Below are 22,797 nucleotides of genomic sequence, written 5' to 3' on the forward strand. Positions count from 1 at the left end.
TAAAATGCTAACTCGTTTCCGGGTTTTGGCATACAGAATGATGTCATCCCTGTGCCACTCTATGGTTTGATATGCAGCGGAGTTTTCTATGAGCGGAGGACGAACTTTAAACGTCAATATCGCAGTGGATCATGTTCATGGAATCGTGGGCAGTCAAAATCATAATCGAGGTCGATATTCGATTAATTGTGCAGTCCTACGACAAAGGTAATAACACTGTTGTGACATCCCAGGTTTATATCTAAAAATTAAACAATAACTCCACTTGATAATAAATAAACAATAAAAATAGATACAAACCAACACAAGTGCAACACAACAACTATTGCACATACAAGATGATTATTTCACTTAATCCAAATATTGCACATATGAGAATTGCAAGTTGGATTATTTCACTTATACCTGAGTTATGTATTTCACATAGGATTTAGCAGTTAACCTGATCATGGTGTTTTTTTGGGCTGTGTTCAGAGTTCAGTTGTGAAATGGCCATTGGAAAGACACTGCTATCGCACCTGCTAGTGTGAGTGTGAGGGGCTCAGATGGTAGCAAGCCGAACAGAACTTTACTAGGGTGGGTTGGGTTCTCAAGGATCCTGCTGCCCTCTTCAGGCAGTGATATCTATTTGACTTCAAGAGCACCAAACCACTGTGTCTGCATCTTCCGCCATCTTGCTCTTGCTTTTATAAGACTTTCCTTCCTGAATGAAGTTACTGGCTGTGATGTAGTTTCCCAAACATCTTTTTTTCAATAGTGCTAAAGTAGGGGACAAAATCCAAGCTAAAGCAGAATAATATAGGCTTATCAAGCAAACAGGCTATTCATGTTTTTTCATTTCCTGATTGGTTAATTAGTTACTGATTATATTTTACTTGATTAATTGACTGACTTGTTTATTTAATAATTGTTTAATTTTCCTTAGTTGCATAATTTCTTACTGATTATCTAATATCTTCATTGGTTAATTAATTTACTTACTGATTAATTTCCTAATAGAGTAATTTCTTATTAATTCTTAACAACATGTAAAACACACTAAATATTTTAAAGAATGCTTGTGTGCATATATAAACTACATTTTAGGGCTTGCCGAAATGCGGATCTGGACTCCCTTCATCTGCTTAGAGGAAGGGAAAAAGAAATGGAGGGCGAACTGCAGATACTGATAGAGGAAAGAGAGAGAGAATCTAATGCTCTCACTGATGAGAAAAGGAAAAATGAGCAGGTGAGATGGGAAAAGAGAAGTATATATGTGTGAGAGAGAGGGGGGGGGGGACTACTTTAAGGCCTATGGCAATACTGGTTGCCAGATTGATAAGCTGGATATTATGAATTTATTCGTGACTTTTAGGAGCACTACTTAAAAAAATTCAACCATGAATCTTACACTTTTCTTTGACTGAACATTACCCTTACATAACCTGGTGTCTGTCTGTGCTTGTGTCAGTTGTCCGAACAGTACAGAATTGTGTGTGAGGAGTTGCGTACACTGAAGGTGAAGCTGGATAAAGAGATGGACCAAGACAAGAGAGCACAGAGAGAGAGAGAGGAGCTGCAGAGAGAAATACAGAGACTGGAGGAACAAGTGCACAGTATAGGGCAAGAGAAGGTGGAAATAAAACAGGACCGAGAGGACCTCAGGTAAAACTGTTGTCTGTGTTTTTATTCATATTATTAAAAGTAAGATGGCTTGTTTTAGTAATTAATATATATGGTGTATAGCAACTGCATTTATTATTGAATTAAAGGAGGTTGTATCAGTTGTTAGCAACTGGTTGTTAATTATAAAGTATATTCTCCATTTACTTGAGTTACATTTTCCTCAAAAGACTGATTTGTTTTTATTAGGGTTTTATTTTAGTGCATTGTTACACCTTACTTAGTGCACATTATGCGCAGTAGAATGCCATGTCTTATTTGTATATGTAAGTGATCTGGAACGGTTGGAAATCAAACATATTTTCTATTTTCATAGAGATTAAAGCAGGCCTGTCACTACACTTGGCTTTGTTTGAATCACTCACCAAATGTGCTTTGTTTCCTGCTCATTAGTCCACTGTGTGAAGCACATTTTAACATCAAATAAGTTATATTTATATGCCTTTTTTGTGTCAAAGAAAATCAGTGTGCAAATTTCAGCAAGTATTTCACTGATCACTAATCCCCACCTCAAAGCCTCCAGAGAATAAGCATGGCTGCATTGCTGTCTGCTCAGTGTCTCTCTACTGGCCTGAAAAAACAATCCACCAACCAAAAATATTCAACTGTACTGTACATGTGTTATTATCAGACATTAATGCATGGCTAAAGGACCATTCACACACACTGTGCATAGGAAAAGTTGATCTATAATCTCTAACTGTCTACTGAAGTTGCCAATAAGTGAACACAAAGTATCAAAAAACCCTGAACATTGCTCCTGCACTTAATGCAGTCATGCAAAGTCAACACACACTTCCATGTTAATGCTACAGCTGTGCTGAAAATGTTCGACCAAATATTATCTGCCATGTTCTATAATGGTCCCTTTCATTGATTTGTGTACAACAACAGATGGTATATAATTATATACGTACTTACAAAGGTGCACCTTCAGAAGGTTAATGTGAAAAGGTACTATGTTAAATATATGTACTTAGGAGGCAAGTTGCATTAATGTCATAAGAGAGAGATACTTTGTATATATTGTAACCTTAGTTTTGACAGGTATAGGTCAAAGGTCAAAAAGATACACATTCTAACTCTCTATATCTAGATCAAAGGTCATGATCATAAAAATATATATAGTTATGTTAAATCTGGATCACATCCATTCGTTACCATACATGGTGCGGCCATGTGTTTTCCACCCCACACACGTTGCACACATGTTCTTTCTAACACTCTGTGGTAGGTCATAAAAATATATATAGTTATGTTAAATCTGGATCACATCCATTCGTGACCATACCTGGTACGGCCATGTGTTTTCCACCCCACACAAGTTGCACACACATGTTCTTTCTTTTCACATAGAATATGAAACTCTCTGAGGTAGGTCATAAAAATATATATAGTTATGTTAAATCTGGTTCACATCCATTCATGACCATACCTGGTACGGCCATGTGTTTTCCACCCCACACAAGTTGCACACTCATGTTCTTTCTAACACTCTGTGGTAGGTCATAAAAATATATATAGTTATGTTAAATCTGGATCACATCCATTCGTGACCATACCTGGTACGGCCATGTTTTCCACCCACACAAGTTGCACACACATGTTCTTTCTTTTCACATAGAATATGAAACTCTCTGAGGTAGGTCATAAAAATATATATAGTTATGTTAAATCTGGTTCACATCCATTCGTGACAGAAACGTTGCTAGTTATGTTAAATTGGGTTCCCATCCATTCCTGACACAAATATTACTATACATGGTACGGCCATGTGTATTACACATCCAAACAAAAATATGACGCACACAAACGCACTTTATTTTCACATTATTTAAAAGGAATTTAAGTGTTATGTACTAAATTACCATAATTATGAACACAAGTTGTTAAGTTGACAATCATTTTTAAAATTATGTTTCTCCATTTAGATTGTCTGCAGTAGAATGCAGTCTTTTAAACCAGGAAAAATTACCGCCTTTAGGTTTTATAACAATAGTAAGTAAAATCCAGTGTGATTTACATTACAAATCTCATACGTAACATCTCTGCAGGATTTATAGACGTTAAAGCACTGAATGAAATGAGCAATATAGACAAAAATTAAACACTCTGTGTCTACTACTTTTATCTCTCATAGAACTATCCACAGTCCAAAGGCTGTGGAGCTAGAAGGCTACGTGTGCGAATGACAAAAGTTTTTAAAAAATAAAATAAAAAATGTATCAATACATGAAATTAGATTACACAATGTAGTTGAGGTTTACATGAATAAGCAGAAATGTAATCATGCTTATCTTTCCTATAGCACAAATGAAAAGCCCTCTCTAGATGAACAGATTTGTCAAATGAAACTTTTTCCTTCTTTTCTACTGCTACGGTAAACTAAAGAGTAGATATTCAAATTACACTGCTAAATATGACTAGCATTAGCTACGTGTACTAGTGCAAAAATAGTCCATCAAATGTATTAGCAGGTGTAGCCTATACACAAGTCCACTATTGGTCATATCACAATTGAGAACATGCCCCCAAATTCATTGCTTTAGTAGAATTTAATGGTAAGTCAAATGATATTCAAATTGTAATGTCCTTAGTATTTGTTCAGTCTACAGGTCCTCTAACACTCTGTTAAATGAATAAATGTAAATGTACTACAACGTAAATTTTGTTTTAAATCAATTAACGCAGAAATTACACACAATATTAAGTTGATGTAATTATCAACATTATTATGTCAACACAACTCATCAAAATAATGTGTACAACTTTAAATATTTAATTAATTCAATAAATTAGAACTTTTATCTTGCAACCCCACATTAAATTTAGATTGTGGGGGTTTGTTTTGTATAGCTCCGCTGTTAGAAAATACATGATGGTTGAATGTGAACATAAATGAGCAGAATGTAAGCTTGTGAAATAAATGAAACTTTATTGATTGCACTTTTTGAGAAAATGGCATGACTTTGAATAAAAATTTACTGAAATAAATACTCTAAAACATTGATATACCCGAAGAAATGTAAAAAAGAAAAAAAAAACTTTTTACATACCTTCTAAATAGGTCCCTTTAGGAGGTAAACGTTTTAAAGACGGTGTTTTATAAGAAACGCGCATATTACATGCCTTCTAAACCTAACCCTTTAGGATGTAAAATGTTTAAAGTGCTGCTTAAAAGAATCGAGAGTTTTGTTTAAACTAGAAGACACATTTTCCGGGCAATGTCTTGTAGGCCTATACACAGTGTCCTACACATCTGAAGTGTGTGTGTATGTGGGTGTGGGGGTGTGCGTGCGTGTGTGTGGGTGTGTTAGAGAGAGAGAGAGAGGGAGAGAGAGAGAGAGAGAGTCGAGTGTTTCCTGGGGATTTGCTGACCAGAATGCTTACAGTGTGTTTATGTTAATGAATTAAGGGACGAGTCGTGTGTTTCAGGGTTTAACGATCCCTACCAATGTGTACATTTGTGGTTTAAGTGAATCTTTGTTTCTGAAATTACTTCTGTGGTAATTATCAGTTTGTGTAACTAATCTACCAGAAAATACTAGACCTGGTGACTGAATGTGGTAGATGTATTAGAATTTTGGACATGTTATGCATGTGTAGCTCCCTATGTGTATGATCTATGTGTAATCCTTCTGTCAAGAAATGAACAGACTGAGGTTTGTGAAATAATTGAACTATTTATTGGCTACATTGTTGAGAAAAACACTGTGATGTGTAAAACATTTCTACAGTCCTTCAAGGCTGTATGATGTCGTTGTTCTCTTTTACTGAAAGAAAGGTCAAAACCATCGGTGTTATTCGTTGTGAAGACTGAAGTGACAATATGTCTGAAGAAAATGAAAATATGTATTACATATCCTACCTTCTAACCAGGTTATTTTAAGGGTGAAAAAACCTTTTTTAAAGACGGTGTTTTAAAAGAGTCGTGCATTTTGTTTAAACTATAAACAAGATTTCAGAAAATGGTTCGCCAACGAGGATACTTACACAGAACTATCGCTAAATACATAAGCTTTTGTCTATGCTTTGACATCCCATGTCCCAGCAGTACAATTATGACCTCTGATGACCATGTGGGTGTGCGGGGGTGGGTGTGAGAGAGAGAGAGACACAGGTGTTCTTTTGGGGGGTTTTGCTGACCAGAATTCTTACAAATGTGTTTGTTAACGAATTAAAGGGAGTCGTGTGTCTCAGTGTTAAAATAATGGTTAAGACGTCGTAGTTAAAACACAGAAGAAACTCTGCAACTATCTGTTACAATGTCTGCTCCGAGAAATCCTAATACCCTTAGAAGATTGCTGTGTATTCAATAACAAGAGGACCTGTTGAAATGAGAGAGGACCTGACTTTTGCTCCAAAAATTTTTTTTTTTAAAAACCAAGAGGTTAGTTTGACAATTTATTAATGAAGGTAATGTAAAGACGTTGTTGTTTAACCCTGAGCAGGGCGTCAACAGCTCCAAAGATCCTGTCTTAAGTCCGAGGGTTTAGTTAGGAGGTAGAAAAACATTTAAAGATGATGTTTTAAAAGAAACAAGTGTTTCATCCTTAATGGTAAAAAAGAAAAATGGTTGTACTCTAATATGAAATAAAACGGCGGAGACACACTGAGTACATTTCTGTTCCACAGTCTATAAGGATCCCCAAACTTCATGTAGTGTGGAAAAATATATACACCCTCCGTGACTACGTTACTTAAGGTTTAAACATTATTATTTTGTGATGGCAGCAAGACAAAACGGTTGTGCATTTGGTATGTGGTGATTTTAGAATTAGGCCCCAAATGTCAAATATGTTTGTGTATGGCTTCGTCAGGCAAAGATCACGATGGTATGGAAAGTGTATACAAGAGTAATTGGGGTGATCTAATGCTTAGGACTTGTACAGTACTTCAGCTCGGGAACGTCCCACCATGGCGTTCAGAGAGGCATTATCTAAAGGTACACGTATATATAATATAGATCAGATCACCAGTCTGTCTTTACCCACTCCTGATCTGGGGGTTCGGGGGAGGGGGGGATTACAGTTCAGGCATATTTCCAACAGAACAGAATATTAGACATTTAGTGTAAACTAGTGTAAAAAAAAAAAAAAAAAATCTCTGAAATATTTCAGTGAAAATAGTGGTCCATATTTGATGCATTATATTAGAAATGATAGTACAGTCTTTGTTGATCAGTTACCAACTCATAGTTTATAATAATTTGTTTAGGAGCATCTGAATCTGGCAAATAACTTTTATTGCATTTAGGCATACAATAAAAGTGAATAAAAAATGAGGAAGAAATGACTTGTGCACTACTGCTGCGGATATTAAGTCAAACCATTTTGTTCAAACTTCAGCATGACCCATAGAGAAGCAGAAACTTATGGCACCTTATGAATACCATGTGAAGGATTAAGTTGACTCGTCCCTTACAGTTACAAAGACATGTCCTTGTGCAGGATCACCTTCGCACCAGCATCGGACCCCTCTTCTCCCATTTCAACGTATAAGAAAAGGCAAAAAGTAATATAAGATGTATAAGAATATATTTATAAAATATAACACATTATGAGGAAGAAACATAAAATATTATTTAACAAGGTCTGCCATCCAGCCCTCTTAACTGTAAGAGTATTATCAGTATTGTACGGCAGTTGGGGACAGTAGTTAGCTTTCAGATGTCAGATATAAAACAACTTTTTGAGTCACAGTGCCAAACTACTGGTATTATATTTGGATCCTTCTTTTTCAGCATGAAGGACCGGCATTTATTTAATAGACAGATGGTACAGCCATATACTTGGTCAGAGGATTTAGGAATTTCTTTGAGAAAGGTTCATTGTTTTTGTTCTTTTATCATGGCTTCAGTTTGTATACTTACTTTGGTTAGTGACTTAAACTGTTTTATTAGGTATTGACAGATTTCATTTACAGGGAACGGTGATAGGTGAAGATTAAGTTGGTATGCGTGTACAAAATAAAACTGTCTATATGTATATTTGTCTGCTATGTATCTGTTTAAACACTGCTGTAATGGCGATATAAAGAGAGAGGGATACCCATTTACTAATTCATAGAACCCCTTTCCACCTTTTCAAGTTCGTTATACATTTTTCTTTTCAAGCATCGTGTTCAGACATTGCAAATCATCAGTCTGAAGGTTAAGGGTTTCTTAGATTTTTGCTTCTTCAGCATCAAAAAAAAAGTCTAAACCTTAAACTTATTATTAAACTCAGAAACAATATAACTGTCTGGTTGTGATCATAATAAAAGGCAACGTGAAAGGTGACTTAATTCCCAATGAGATTTCTCTATGTTCTATATGACCTTTCTACAGTATATGCCATTTAGTCCTAGTGTCCAGCCATCATTACAGCACGGGAGAGGAAATCTCGTTTATCAGATGTGCGATGTACGTCTAGACAATCTGATAACAAACTACACACACAACATTTATGTTGAGAAAATTCAGATTGATCTTTGTTCCCAAATAACATTGGATCAGATCCATAGTTTACAGCATCTGTCCCACACGTATTTAATCTGTATTACGAGTACTGAACAAGTTAGAGGAGGAGAAAATGTATATTTACTGTTCATTGGAACTTTATTGTTTATTTAGATCTGTCTTGATTCATTTTCATATTCAAATTTTAAAAAAAAAATACATAACGTAACATAACGTATGAATGTAGGAACATGGATTTTCACCATGCGACTCTTTTCAGAAAATGGTCTTTCTCTGTTTCTTATGCACACAGAGCCTACTTTTCTTTTCATAAAATCATACACCAATTTACTATTCCTGTATAGGGTTTGAGTAAATATAGATAAACTCATTAATGTACTGTAGCTCTCAGAGTTACTACACTACCCCAATTGGTAATTCAGACCATAACCTCATCTTGTTAACAGTTCTTTCCTGCAGTTCAGTCTGTCCACAAGGAATAGGTACACTCAGTAACGATAGGGTTAGGCAATACATGTGCATCACTTTGTTTCAAAGGTGGTGGAGATAAAGACACGTTGTGGAAAGTAGTAATACAGATATCTGAAGGAATGACCTGTTTGAGCTGAGTGAATGAAAATCAGTAAACTAAAACACTTTATTAGTGGTTAATTAACACACCCTATTGCATCGTATAAGAGATTATTCACATTCATAGACAACAAACGCAATTCTACAACATGGATCTACACAAAATTACATGAACACACAACTATCTGTGATAGCCATAGTCAGGAGCTGGTAAGGAACACTTACTAGCACAGTAATCTTAATAAGTATTTAAATAGATATGTTAAATAGATATGGTATTTAATAGATATTAGACTTTTTATGATGTAATAATAAAATGTTTTTTTTTTTTTAATTTGAATATGAAAATGAATCAAGACAGATCTATATAAACAATAAAGTTCCAGTGAACAGTAAATCTACATTTTCTCCTCCTCTAACTTGTTCAGTACTCGTAATACAGATTAAATACGTGTGGGACAGATGCTGTAAACTATGGATCTGATCCAATGTTATTTGGGAACAAAGATCAATCTGAATTTTCTCAACATAAATGTTGTGTGTGTCGTTTGTTATCAGATTGTCTAGACGTACATCGCACATCTGATAAACGAGATTTCCTCTCCCGTGCTGTAATGATGGCTGGACACTAGGACTAAATGGCATATACTGTAGAAAGGTCATATAGAACATAGAGAAATCTCATTGGGAATTAAGTCACCTTTCACGTTGCCTTTTATTATGATCACAACCAGACAGTTATATTGTTTCTGAGTTTAATAATAAAATTAAGGTTTAGACTTTTTTTTGATGCTGAAGAAGCAAAAATCTAAGAAACCCTTAACCTTCAGACTGATGATTTGCAATGTCTGAACACGATGCTTGAAAAGAAAAATGTATAACGAACTTGAAAAGGTGGAAAGGGGTTCTATGAATTAGTAAATGGGTATCTCTCTCTCTTTATATCGCCATTACAGCAGTGTTTAAACAGATACATAGCAGACAAATATACATATAGACAGTTTTATTTTGTACACGCATACCAACTTAATCTTCACCTATCACCGTTCCCTGTAAATGAAATCTGTCAATACCTAATAAAACAGTTTAAGTCACTAACCAAAGTAAGTATACAAACTGAAGCCATGATAAAAGAACAAAAACAATGAACCTTTCTCAAAGAAATTCCTAAATCCTCTGACCAAGTATATGGCTGTACCATCTGTCTATTAAATAAATGCCGGTCCTTCATGCTGAAAAAGAAGGATCCAAATATAATACCAGTAGTTTGGCACTGTGACTCAAAAAGTTGTTTTATATCTGACATCTGAAAGCTAACTACTGTCCCCAACTGCCGTACAATACTGATAATACTCTTACAGTTAAGAGGGCTGGATGGCAGACCTTGTTAAATAATATTTTATGTTTCTTCCTCATAATGTGTTATATTTTATAAATATATTCTTATACATCTTATATTACTTTTTGCCTTTTCTTATACGTTGAAATGGGAGAAGAGGGGTCCGATGCTGGTGCGAAGGTGATCCTGCACAAGGACATGTCTTTGTAACTGTAAGGGACGAGTCAACTTAATCCTTCACATGGTATTCATAAGGTGCCATAAGTTTCTGCTTCTCTATGGGTCATGCTGAAGTTTGAACAAAATGGTTTGACTTAATATCCGCAGCAGTAGTGCACAAGTCATTTCTTCCTCATTTTTTATTCACTTTTATTGTATGCCTAAATGCAATAAAAGTTATTTGCCAGATTCAGATGCTCCTAAACAAATTATTATAAAGTATGAGTTGGCAACTGATCAACAAAGACTGTACTATCATTTCTAATATAATGCATCAAATATGGACCACTATTTTCACTGAAATATTTCAGAGATTTTTTTTTTTTTTTTTTTACACTAGTTTACACTAAATGTCTAATATTCTGTTCTGTTGGAAATATGCCTGAACTGTAATCCCCCCCTCCCCCGAACCCCCAGATCAGGAGTGGGTAAAGACAGACTGGTGATCTGATCTATATTATATATACGTGTACCTTTAGATAATGCCTCTCTGAACGCCATGGTGGGACGTTCCCGAGCTGAAGTACTGTACAAGTCCTAAGCATTAGATCACCCCAATTACTCTTGTATACACTTTCCATACCATCGTGATCTTTGCCTGACGAAGCCATACACAAACATATTTGACATTTGGGGCCTAATTCTAAAATCACCACATACCAAATGCACAACCGTTTTGTCTTGCTGCCATCACAAAATAATAATGTTTAAACCTTAAGTAACGTAGTCACGGAGGGTGTATATATTTTTCCACACTACATGAAGTTTGGGGATCCTTATAGACTGTGGAACAGAAATGTACTCAGTGTGTCTCCGCCGTTTTATTTCATATTAGAGTACAACCATTTTTCTTTTTTACCATTAAGGATGAAACACTTGTTTCTTTTAAAACATCATCTTTAAATGTTTTTCTACCTCCTAACTAAACCCTCGGACTTAAGACAGGATCTTTGGAGCTGTTGACGCCCTGCTCAGGGTTAAACAACAACGTCTTTACATTACCTTCATTAATAAATTGTCAAACTAACCTCTTGGTTTTTTTAAAAAAAAATTTTTGGAGCAAAAGTCAGGTCCTCTCTCATTTCAACAGGTCCTCTTGTTATTGAATACACAGCAATCTTCTAAGGGTATTAGGATTTCTCGGAGCAGACATTGTAACAGATAGTTGCAGAGTTTCTTCTGTGTTTTAACTACGACGTCTTAACCATTATTTTAACACTGAGACACACGACTCCCTTTAATTCGTTAACAAACACATTTGTAAGAATTCTGGTCAGCAAAACCCCCCAAAAGAACACCTGTGTCTCTCTCTCTCTCACACCCACCCCCGCACACCCACATGGTCATCAGAGGTCATAATTGTACTGCTGGGACATGGGATGTCAAAGCATAGACAAAAGCTTATGTATTTAGCGATAGTTCTGTGTAAGTATCCTCGTTGGCGAACCATTTTCTGAAATCTTGTTTATAGTTTAAACAAAATGCACGACTCTTTTAAAACACCGTCTTTAAAAAAGGTTTTTTCACCCTTAAAATAACCTGGTTAGAAGGTAGGATATGTAATACATATTTTCATTTTCTTCAGACATATTGTCACTTCAGTCTTCACAATGAATAACACCGATGGTTTTGACCTTTCTTTCAGTAAAAGAGAACAACGACATCATACAGCCTTGAAGGACTGTAGAAATGTTTTACACATCACAGTGTTTTTCTCAACAACGTAGCCAATAAATAGTTCAATTATTTCACAAACCTCAGTCTGTTCATTTCTTGACAGAAGGATTACACATAGATCATACACATAGGGAGCTACACATGCATAACATGTCCAAAATTCTAATACATCTACCACATTCAGTCACCAGGTCTAGTATTTTCTGGTAGATTAGTTACACAAACTGATAATTACCACAGAAGTAATTTCAGAAACAAAGATTCACTTAAACCACAAATGTACACATTGGTAGGGATCGTTAAACCCTGAAACACACGACTCGTCCCTTAATTCATTAACATAAACACACTGTAAGCATTCTGGCCAGCAAACCCCCAGGAAACACTCGACACTCTCTCTCTCTCTCTCTCTCTCTCTCTCTAACACACCCACACACACGCACGCACACCCCCACACCCACATACACACACACTTCAGATGTGTAGGACACTGTGTATAGGCCTACAAGACATTGCCCGGAAAATGTGTCTTCTAGTTTAAACAAAACTCTCGATTCTTTTAAGCAGCACTTTAAACATTTTACATCCTAAAGGGTTAGGTTTAGAAGGTATGTAATATGCGCGTTTCTTATAAAACACCGTCTTTAAAACGTTTACCTCCTAAAGGGACCTATTTAGAAGGTATGTAAAAAGTTTTTTTTTTCTTTTTTTCTTTTTTACATTTCTTCGGGTATATCAATGTTTTAGAGTATTTATTTCAGTAAATTTTTATTCAAAGTCATGCCATTTTCTCAAAAAGTGCAATCAATAAAGTTTCATTTATTTCACAAGCTTACATTCTGCTCATTTATGTTCACATTCAACCATCATGTATTTTCTAACAGCGGAGCTATACAAAACAAACCCCCACAATCTAAATTTAATGTGGGGTTGCAAGATAAAAGTTCTAATTTATTGAATTAATTAAATATTTAAAGTTGTACACATTATTTTGATGAGTTGTGTTGACATAATAATGTTGATAATTACATCAACTTAATATTGTGTGTAATTTCTGCGTTAATTGATTTAAAACAAAATTTACGTTGTAGTACATTTACATTTATTCATTTAACAGAGTGTTAGAGGACCTGTAGACTGAACAAATACTAAGGACATTACAATTTGAATATCATTTGACTTACCATTAAATTCTAGTAAAGCAATGAATTTGGGGGCATGTTCTCAATTGTGATATGACCAATAGTGGACTTGTGTATAGGCTACACCTGCTAATACATTTGATGGACTATTTTGCACTAGTACACGTAGCTAATGCTAGTCATATTTAGCAGTGTAATCCACTACACTGCTGCGTGCATAACATGTTTGATGATTTTTAGGAATTTGAGTGGCAGCCTCCAGCAGCAGCTATGTGTGACAAAGGAACAGATTTCTGCACTTGAGGTTCAGAATACACAACTGCAAATGCAGGTTCACACACTCCAGCAGGCCAAGGATGTTCTACATGGTGAGATTTCCTGTTTAACCCCATTTTTTATTTAAAAGAAATTGTAATATTTAAAATTCCCAATCATCTCATTAATGAACAGAATAAACAGTATCAGTATGCTTTGGGATGCTTCTGATGACAGGTGTGAGTGTAAATAAGTGTTTTATAAATTATTATTTATTATTATAGGAGAGATAAAGTGTCTTCAGGCTGAGCTGGAGAGAAACTCCTTCCTGAGGGAGGACGAGAGAAGAGAAGCAAGTAAAGAACAGATGCGGAGTGAAAACGAGATTGAAAACTGTCAGTTGGAGATCAGGAGGTTGAATGCAGAAGCCCAAACTTCAATGAACAACCACAGAATACATGAGGAAGACAGAGAAAAGTGGCAAAGAGAAAGAGAGGCTCTGAACTCTGAGCTGGGACTGAAAGATGGGGAGATGGGGGCTTTAAAAAACAGGATGGACGGATTGGTGAAAGAAAATCAAAAGCTTGCAGTCCTGATTGGTGAAAAAGACGGTGATATGGAGAGACTGTTATCAGAAATCAGGGGCCTGGATTTGCAGATGCAAGAGGCGAAAGCTGAGATGGAACAATGGAGGGAGAGAGTGATAGACATTGAGCGAGAGAAGGAGGGACTTTTGGAAAGAGTGAAGCAGGACAGTGAAGATTTGAAAATAAGTGAAAAAGAGAGTGCCAAGATGGCTGACATTTTAAAAATGAGAGACATTGAGATAGATGAGAACAGTAAACACATAGAGGAGTTAATAGAGAACATAAGATTGCAGAACAGCTTAATTGAAAACCTAAAAATAGAGCTTAAAGAAGAAGAGGTGGGAATAGCTGCTAAAATAAACAAAGAGAAAATAAAACAAAAAGAAATGGAGGTTGAGGAGAGAGAAAAAGAACTGAAGCTGAAAGGAGAGCTAAAAAGTAAAGTAAATGAATTAGAAAGACTCAAAGACAATGTGGAAGAATTGAAGATGGAGAAGCAACACATGTCTCATCTTCTGCAGGAAAGCGACACTTACTTAGAAAAACTTAAGAACAAAGTGATAGATCTGGAACAAACAAAGAGAGAAACACAGGATGAGATGGGGTGGTGGAAGAAAAAGGCTGGGGATGTGGCAAGAGAAAATGAAGTACTAATGGAGAGAGTGGAAAACCACATTTCTGTTGAACGAGAGAGGGATGAATTGGCAGACCGACTGAGAGAAAGAGACAAAGAAATAAAAAAACTGAAGACAAATGAACATGATATGCTGAGTGACTATGAGCGGATGAAGGAGGAGCTCAGAGAACAAGGGAAAGAGCTGAAGCAGAGAGAGAGAGAGGTAGAAGAACATAGAAATACAATAGTAAAGATGATGAAAGAAAAAAACGAGCAGGAGAAATGGAAAATGCAGCTACATGAATTGAAAAAAGAGAAGATGAGTCAAGAAGAAAAGAGGAATCAACTGGAGGAAGGAAAAGAGAAGATGAAGGAAGAGATTAATGTGCTTAGAGTGAAGATTGGTCAACTGGATGGAGAGAACAGAGAATTTGAAAGGAAAGTGCTAGAGCAAAAAGGTCAACTCCAAATCCAGACCATTCTTCTGAAGGAAAGAGAGATGGATGTAAACCAAATGAGAGAGACTTTAGAAAAAAAAGAACAGCAGGAAAATGAGGAACTGATGACATTAAAAGAAAAACTGAAGGAAACAGAATTGGTCCAGGAAAAAGAAAGAAATATACATAAGGAATATGAACTGAAACTCCAGCTGGCACGAGAAAAAATAGATCAATTGGAAGGAAAAGTGAAAGAACTGGCGCTAAAGAGCAAAAGTTTGACACAAGAGGCAGACGTGGCGAGAACAAAACTTGGGGATCAGTTTAGAGAATTGGAGAACATGTCTGTGCTTCTGCAAGAAAATGAAGAAAATGTTAAGAGATTAAAATTGAGAATGGAAAGTGGGGATGAGGAAAATGAAAAACTTAAGATGTCTCTTAAAGAAATGAAGGGAGAGATGGAGAGACTGAAGATCGAACTGACAGAAAGAAAAGAAGATGAAGTTTTGAGGTTAGAGCTAGAACAACAAATTCGAGATCTTGGAGAAGACTTAAGGAGGAAAGATGGAGTTATTGATGCTTTGAAGGTGAAAACAGAATTCATTCTGAAGCAGAAAGAAGAGGCGCTAATAGAAGCAAACAAAAATAAAGACGCAATGTCAACAGAGGTGACAAAGCTAAGAGAAGAAGTAACTCTGCTTTCTGTGAGCAAAGAGAAGGCAGAAACAATGGTGAAGGAACGAGATATAGAGAATAAAAATATAAAAGATGGACTAAAAGCTGGATTGGAAGAGATGGTCACTCTGAAGGAGCTGCTGGAGGAGAGCCATTGTGAAGGAGAAAAACTCAGGAAGATCTTGGAAGAGAAAAAGAATGAGATGATAAAGGGAAGAAAGGAGGAAGTCAGAGCAGCACGAGAAGAAACAGAATATCTCAAACTCAGAGTTCAAATACTCCAAAAGAAGAATCAAGAACTTCAGGCACAGCTGTGGATCAGGGAGGAAAATGACAGTAAACTGAACTGTGACGTTAAAGACATAAATGATATGGAGCTAGAGGCGCAGGAGACCCTGAAGATCACACTGGAGGAAAATGTAAAGGATAAAATTGATGATCTAAAAAAAGGTGAAGAATTGTTGAAAGATGAGGAAAATAAAAGACTATGTCAGCTGAAGGACAATAGTTCCGAACTTATTAGTGAGAAACTGAAAGAGGAGGAGAGTGAGATTAACAGAATGAAGAATACCTTGGAGGAGCGAGAAATTGCCATGCTGAATAGTAAAATGGAAATGAAAAAGATAAGCTTTGAACTTGTCAAAGATGAACTGGGAGAGAAGAGTTTTACTATGAGTGACACTACGAAGAAGGAAATGGAGGCAACTAAAAAGATAAAACATGTAAAAAAACAAAGTGCTAAAAAAATTATGTTTGCTCCAGAAATTCTTCCTGAAAAAGAAAGAGAGTTGAAAATCATTCCAGAATTTAAAGAAGAACATGCAAGGCATATGTTAGGGGAACAACTCGGGGATTCACAAATGGAGACAGACATTCTGAAAAGGCAGATGGAAAGAGAAAAACAAAATGTAATTACAAATCTGGAGAAAAATGTGGAGAAGATACACAGCCAGTTTCAAGAAAACTTTATAATCGTAAATGCACAGACAAAAAAGGACTTTCAAATGAAGGAATTACAAAGTCACACTCGAATGGCCGTGAATACAGAATTACAACCAGAGGTATATGATTTAAAGAAGGAAGCAGACAAGCTCAGGAAAGACCGAGATCGCTTAAGAACAGAACTGGAAAATGCGATGGCAATGCTAATTCTTTATCAAGAAAAAGCATATCAGCTGGAAAAAAATGTGCAGGTGAGAACTTGAAATTTAGTGATGCATGATCTCAAAGCACGGAAGTATTACAAAGAAAACATATTTTTAAAAAATATACAGTACATGGCCAAATACTCTACATGTGGACATGTGACCAATCACATATATGTGCTTGGTGAACATCCCACTCCAGAATCAGTCCCCCCTTAGCTATTATAATAACCTCCACTCAATTTGGGAAGCCTTTTCAATGTACTTTGGAGTGTGGCCATGGAGATTTGCCTGTTATTCAGCCACAAGAGCATTAGTGATGTCAGGCAAGAATGCCTGGGACATGTCACTGTTCAAATTCATCCCAAAGGTGTTCATTGGGGTTGAGGTTCTGGAGTTTTTCCACTCCAATTTTGGCTAACTGTTTTCATGAACCTTGCTCTGTGCACGGGAATAATGCTGGAACATTTTTGGAGGGAAGTCTTAAAGCTACAGCATACAAAGACCTTCTAGACAATCATGTGCTTTCAACTTTGTGGCAACAGTTTGGGGATTTCTCACATATGCGTGGGATGGTCAGATGTCCACAAACCTTTGGCCACATAGTGTATATACATATATCAGGTCCTAGCAGTGGAGCCTAGCATCAGCACCTTATCACATGGACACTATGGCACTAATTTAATTACATAATAATAATATACAGTGCATAATAAGTGTTTTTTTTTTTGTTTTGTTTTTTTTGTTGGGGGGTTCTCATTTCTGTTAATTGGCTAACTACCAAGAAATGTTGCATGTTATGTATACAAATTAGCAATGTATAAAAGGTATTGCTAACATTTAAATGTTGCCTGCAAATGACCTGCAAATGTAATGTGTCTGTAATACTTCAGTGTTCCCTAGAAATGACTTGCAAATATGGTCGTAGTTTAGTTATATAGAATTCACAACACAGCTTGCATAAAAGCATGGCATTTCAGTGTATTTAGTATGCACCATTTTATTGCTAGCATTGAATAATCATTCAAATCTACAAGTAAAGGGCAGGGGCTAGTGATAGGACAAATTCCAGCCTAACTACATTAGATCATTGGATCCTGATGACAACGTTGTAGGGATACAACTCTGATTCCACTGTTGGTCCCCTGCCCCAAGATTTGTTCGTGTACAATGGTTTGATAGAAGATACAAACCCCCACAGTTTAAAACAAATTGATCTACTCAAAATACTTGCTTGGTCAGTGATGGTGATTTTTGTTGAATCCTAGATTTGAGGGGGTTTAACTGGTTTAACACTATTAAATGGTGGCGGTTAGATTAAACCCATGCTATGAAACCACTGGACTGGTTCACAGTGGACCTTAGTGATACCTTTTTTGCATGCCCTTCTCTTTGACCCTATGGCACCATAGATGTTTTCGAGACGTAGGCAAAGTGGCTTTGTCTCCCCTGATGGTCAAGTCATCAGGTGGATGACTGGCACATTCTCCCTCCTTACACACATTGCTGTGGTCTAACAGTGAACTCATATTTTTTTTTAACACCAAAACAGGCCATACAATTTATCAAGGTGAAGCTAGCTTCACTGACAATTCTAGCCCTGTCACCCCAATGTGTGGTAGACATTATTATGCTTGCCAAACAAATTGACCAAGGTTGCTACATCCAGTCTTGGCTCCTCTTCAGTATTGTTGAGGGCAGCCATAGTGGTAATTCCACTAGGCTTGCTTGAACCACAGGCAGTATAAACAGAGATGTGTGTTTAATATCTGCTTGCTGGTAATGCAGGTGGGGTCCACTCGGGAGCAGTACCCAATTGGAGACGGTCCCTTAACTTACTGGCTGTGGTGCTACAGAAGCACAGAGGATATGTGGATCCCTGGTGTGAGATTAGAATATTATTAACCAGCCTTCAAGTTCCTCTTACCAGTTTGGGGTAGCATATTGTTGAGTATCTCTCTGCATTTCATAGAATCTCATAAGGTGGACCCATCCATACTAAAACCAACTCATTTACCAGACACACCCAGCAAGGTGGCATCTGCACCAAGATGCGGTAACCCAGATCTAGGAAGGGTTTGGAAAAGTGCAGGTGGGCCTCTTCACCAATGCTAAGTCAAGATATTGTTGACATTGTTGTCTGCCTAGTAGAGCCTCAACTTATACAATTTCCTCCTCTGCTGGCTATTCTTTACATAGAAGAAGAAGCCTTTATTTGTCACATGTAGATTACAGCAAGGCTCAGTGAATGGACAGGAATCTTTTCCTCGTATATCCCAAATTGTTAGGAAATTGAGCTCAGTGTCAGTCATGATATGGTACCCCTGAAGCAGAGATGAATAAGGGCCTTGCTCAAGAGTCCAAAAGTGGAAGCTTGGTAGAGCTGGGGCTTGAACCCACCTTCTGATCAGTAACCTACAGACTTAACCAATGAGCCACCACTGCACACAGGCTGCTTCCTCAGTCAGCAAATGTTCTGTCACAAATGTGTTGCCTTATATATTCGCTGTATTATTTACTGTTTTTTTATTATTTTGTGAGGTGGTGAGCAGCTGTGAAGAGGAATCACAGGGACGTATGTGTGCCCTGCAAAGAGGTGTGGCTGAGCTGGAACTGAAACTAATGAAATTACAACAGAGAAATGAACGGCTAGAACATCGTATTGAGAAGCTGAGATTGGAGAAAATGAACCTACGAGACACTTTAAAACAGGTAGAGTCAGGTCCACTAACAAGACCTCAATTCACCTGAATTTTAATTCTATCTGAATATTCTGTTTCCTTTATTTTTCCAATTATTATATGTCATGTATTTTTGTGCATAATAACCTCTGTACACTGTCATATAGTGTTAAATGTGTTTATATTCATTGAGTTAATATGCACTATGCATTATTTGTTAGTTTTCTTTTACTTATTGCTGGACAGCCAGTAGGCCAGACTAAATTATATTATTATCATTATGATTATCGTCTCCTGGGACATCTATACAGTAGGTGGGTGCCTCTTCTTCAGGAGGTGAAATGTTGATCAATTGGGTTAGTCTGTTGATTGTAAATGGTGTACACTTTTATATAGCGCCTTTTTAACCTTAGTGGTTCTACAAAGCTATTCACACACATACCCACACACCAATGACAGCAGAGCTGTCCTTCAAGAGGCTAGTCTGCCATTGGGAGCAATTTGGGGTTCAGTGACTTGCCCAGGGCCACATCGGCATGTGGAGTCATGTGGGCCAGGAATCGAACCGCCAACCTGTTCTACCACCTGAGCCACATCTGCCCTATTAGTATAGATCCTCCTATGAGTGAGCTGCACACAGTCCACCATGTTCTCCGTGCTGGAGGAGCTTTAGTGATAAGAAGACTCAGTATGTTTACATGGACAGCAATAATCCGATATTAACCTGATTAAGACAATACTTTGATTAAGAAACTACCATGTAAACAGCGATTATTGATTACCTTAATCCGACTGAAGTCATACTCTAAGTAAAAAAAATCTAATTAAGTATTCCTATTTTAGTCGCATTATCGACATGCATTACAGACATGTAAATACCTTAATCACACTATCGTCGTGTGGGAGTTTTTACCACATTTTGCGACAGGACACATACATATAGCAGGGGTCAACTGTTTGACAGCAAACGAGAGCATGGCTGCTTCCGAAAATGGATACTTACCTACTATATAGTAGGCAAAATACATGTATTTCAGTTACTATATAGTAGGTAAGTACATGGTTTCGGATGCAGCCCATGGCTTCAAGCAGTTGTCTATTTGCATGTATAGCTTAGGCTTGCATAGCTGCTTCTGGAACAGGCTTTTTTACCATATTTACCAAGGGTGCAAATATTAGTGGTATGGTTGCAATGATACAAGTTAACATTAGACCATCAAACACGACCAACCCCTGGAACTTATTAACCACAACTGTGAGCTGTGTAACATATTTTCTAGTAGAACATGCAAAAAAACTTACAGAAACTGATATCCAGATCCATTTGATTAATTTGTAGTCACTTCTGTTTCTTTGTTTTGCTTTCTGGCTCATTAATTTTCAGAAGAAAGATATAGATGCCCAAACATATTTTACTATCCCATCAAATATTTCTATAAATAGGAGGCACAGCTCAGATCTGTTCATGCTAAGATTCTGTGCTTGTTGATAGTGGTCTAAAAAAAAACTAGATGAACTCTGCCATGATTATTTTTCTTTTCCAACAGGTTGAGCTAGAGAGGGAGAAATTGAGATGTCAACTGTTACAGTCAGATGCTGAACTACAGGTATGGATAAAACAACTTTTAGCAGGAGTGAGTTGCAAGATATCATGTGAGCAGGAATATCTGTATTCTATTTCTCTAACAGAAGCAACTGTTGCCTGTTAAAATAGTTTAGGTAAAATCTGTGCTCTAGTAGTAAAAGGTGAATGACAAAACCAGAATTTTTTTAATTATTATTATAAACATTTATTTATTACACTACATCACCCCACCACCTATCAGTACCCAAGGACACAAAGCCCTGTCTTGCAGAATCTATGTTAGCCAGTTTATCCACATAGATGGCTTACTGCATTATAGTAGCTAGAAGTAGTGTAAAAATGCTTTTCTATCAGCTTTTTCTACTTGGACAGTTATGAAGATGCTAGGCTTTAATTATTATGAATATAATGCCAACTTACTTTGTTAATTACAATGAGGTATTTAAAGGCAGCTTCTGCGTTAACGTACATGATGCGCACTTGTTTCTTGTGTAGTCCTTTATCTTTGAAGACTTCTTTTTCTTTTCACAACTAGCTTAGGTCTACTTAGTATAATCTAGCACAGTGGTTTTCAAAGTGGGGGCCGCGGCCCTCTTGGGGGCCACCAGGGGGCGCCCCGGGGGCCTCAACAATTTGGTGTGAAAAATAAATACATACATCATTTTTTCTTTCTCACTCTGACAACCACACCACACACACAATCAATTCCTAATGTAATGTAAAGATGTAAGATGTAATTATTAATAAATAAAAAAAGGGGGATATATTCAGAAGTCTGTATTTTAATGTGTTTTAAAGACATCTTGTAAAAGGGAAGCCTCAGTCAAATGTTAATGCCATTTGAGGGGCCTTGCCCTGGAAAAGTTTGGGAACCCCTGATCTAGCACACCAAGTGAAGTGTGTTTTTTTTTGTTTGTTTGTTTTGTTTTGTTTTGGTTCGTTTTGTTTTATGGGGTTTTTTTTTGTAGCAGTATTCCTTCAGCATTACTTAAAATTCACAACAGACATGACATGTATACAACATACCTGTAGTTTTCTAAAACTTTTCTGTTCAAACCGCGTTTGTCTTTTTAGTTTAGTTCTGTCAGCTACTGGCAAGAATAGGCCATTGTTTACAGCAAGTAAACTAAGCCCATTTTGTCATTCTGACTTGATAAAAAAGTGTAAATAATAAAGTACTGCATAATGCAGAGTCATTGGTATATGAGGATTGGTGGATAGTCGAAGCTATATGTAATTAAATCACAGTTCTCCAAGATGACATCTGGACAGAGAACAAACAACACAGGCTTATGTTATTAATGTTGGAGTAAAATTATTGCAACTGTGGTCATCTGCAAGAATGGATTTTGACAATCATCACCTTATTAAATTGAATCTACACATTACACAAGAAAGGAGGAAGTAGCCCTCCTTAATACATTTTGTGCTGCCAATAACCTCTCCATTAATGTCAGCAAGACAAAGGAAATTATTGTTGATTTCCTAACAGGGAGAGGAGAGCATCCTTATTCATATAATTTAATGCGTATATGCACCCCTACGCATTCAACGGACTACAGTGAAACGAGTGAGGAGTTTTAAATTCCTAGGAGTTCATATCCCAGAAGACCTCACTTAGTCAATCTACACCCATCCACACCAAGGACTCCACATGCCCCAGCTACAGCGTGTTTGACCCCCTACCATCTGGATAGTGATTTTGGAGCATATGAACCAGGTCTGCAATACTAAAGAATAGCTTCTT

General features: G+C 36.8%; 1 protein-coding gene across 2 annotated transcripts in view; it reads left to right on the plus strand.

Annotated features, from left to right (window-relative positions):
* The window catches only part of si:dkey-230p4.1 (centrosome-associated protein CEP250), a 58,991-nt gene that overhangs the window by 30,928 nt on the left and 5,266 nt on the right, over positions 1 to 22,797 (plus strand). Inside the window, exons 16-22 of one of the 2 annotated variants that reach the window (XR_001813965.3) lie at positions 1,087 to 1,228; positions 1,451 to 1,644; positions 13,310 to 13,437; positions 13,609 to 16,832; positions 19,326 to 19,496; positions 21,013 to 21,072; positions 22,543 to 22,770. Coding sequence is in view for 1 of the 2 variants with exons in the window: in XM_017480025.3 (XP_017335514.1) it covers positions 1,087 to 1,228; positions 1,451 to 1,644; positions 13,310 to 13,437; positions 13,609 to 16,832; positions 19,326 to 19,496; positions 21,013 to 21,072 (3,919 nt within the window). In the remaining variant the exon portion in view is untranslated. The remainder of the gene's footprint in view (positions 1 to 1,086; positions 1,229 to 1,450; positions 1,645 to 13,309; positions 13,438 to 13,608; positions 16,833 to 19,325; positions 19,497 to 21,012; positions 21,073 to 22,542; positions 22,771 to 22,797) is intronic. The other variant, XM_017480025.3, reaches the window with a different exon arrangement.

The sequence above is a fragment of the Ictalurus punctatus genome, chromosome 6 (assembly GCF_001660625.3).
Source record: "Ictalurus punctatus breed USDA103 chromosome 6, Coco_2.0, whole genome shotgun sequence".
NCBI lineage: Eukaryota > Metazoa > Chordata > Actinopteri > Siluriformes > Ictaluridae > Ictalurus > Ictalurus punctatus.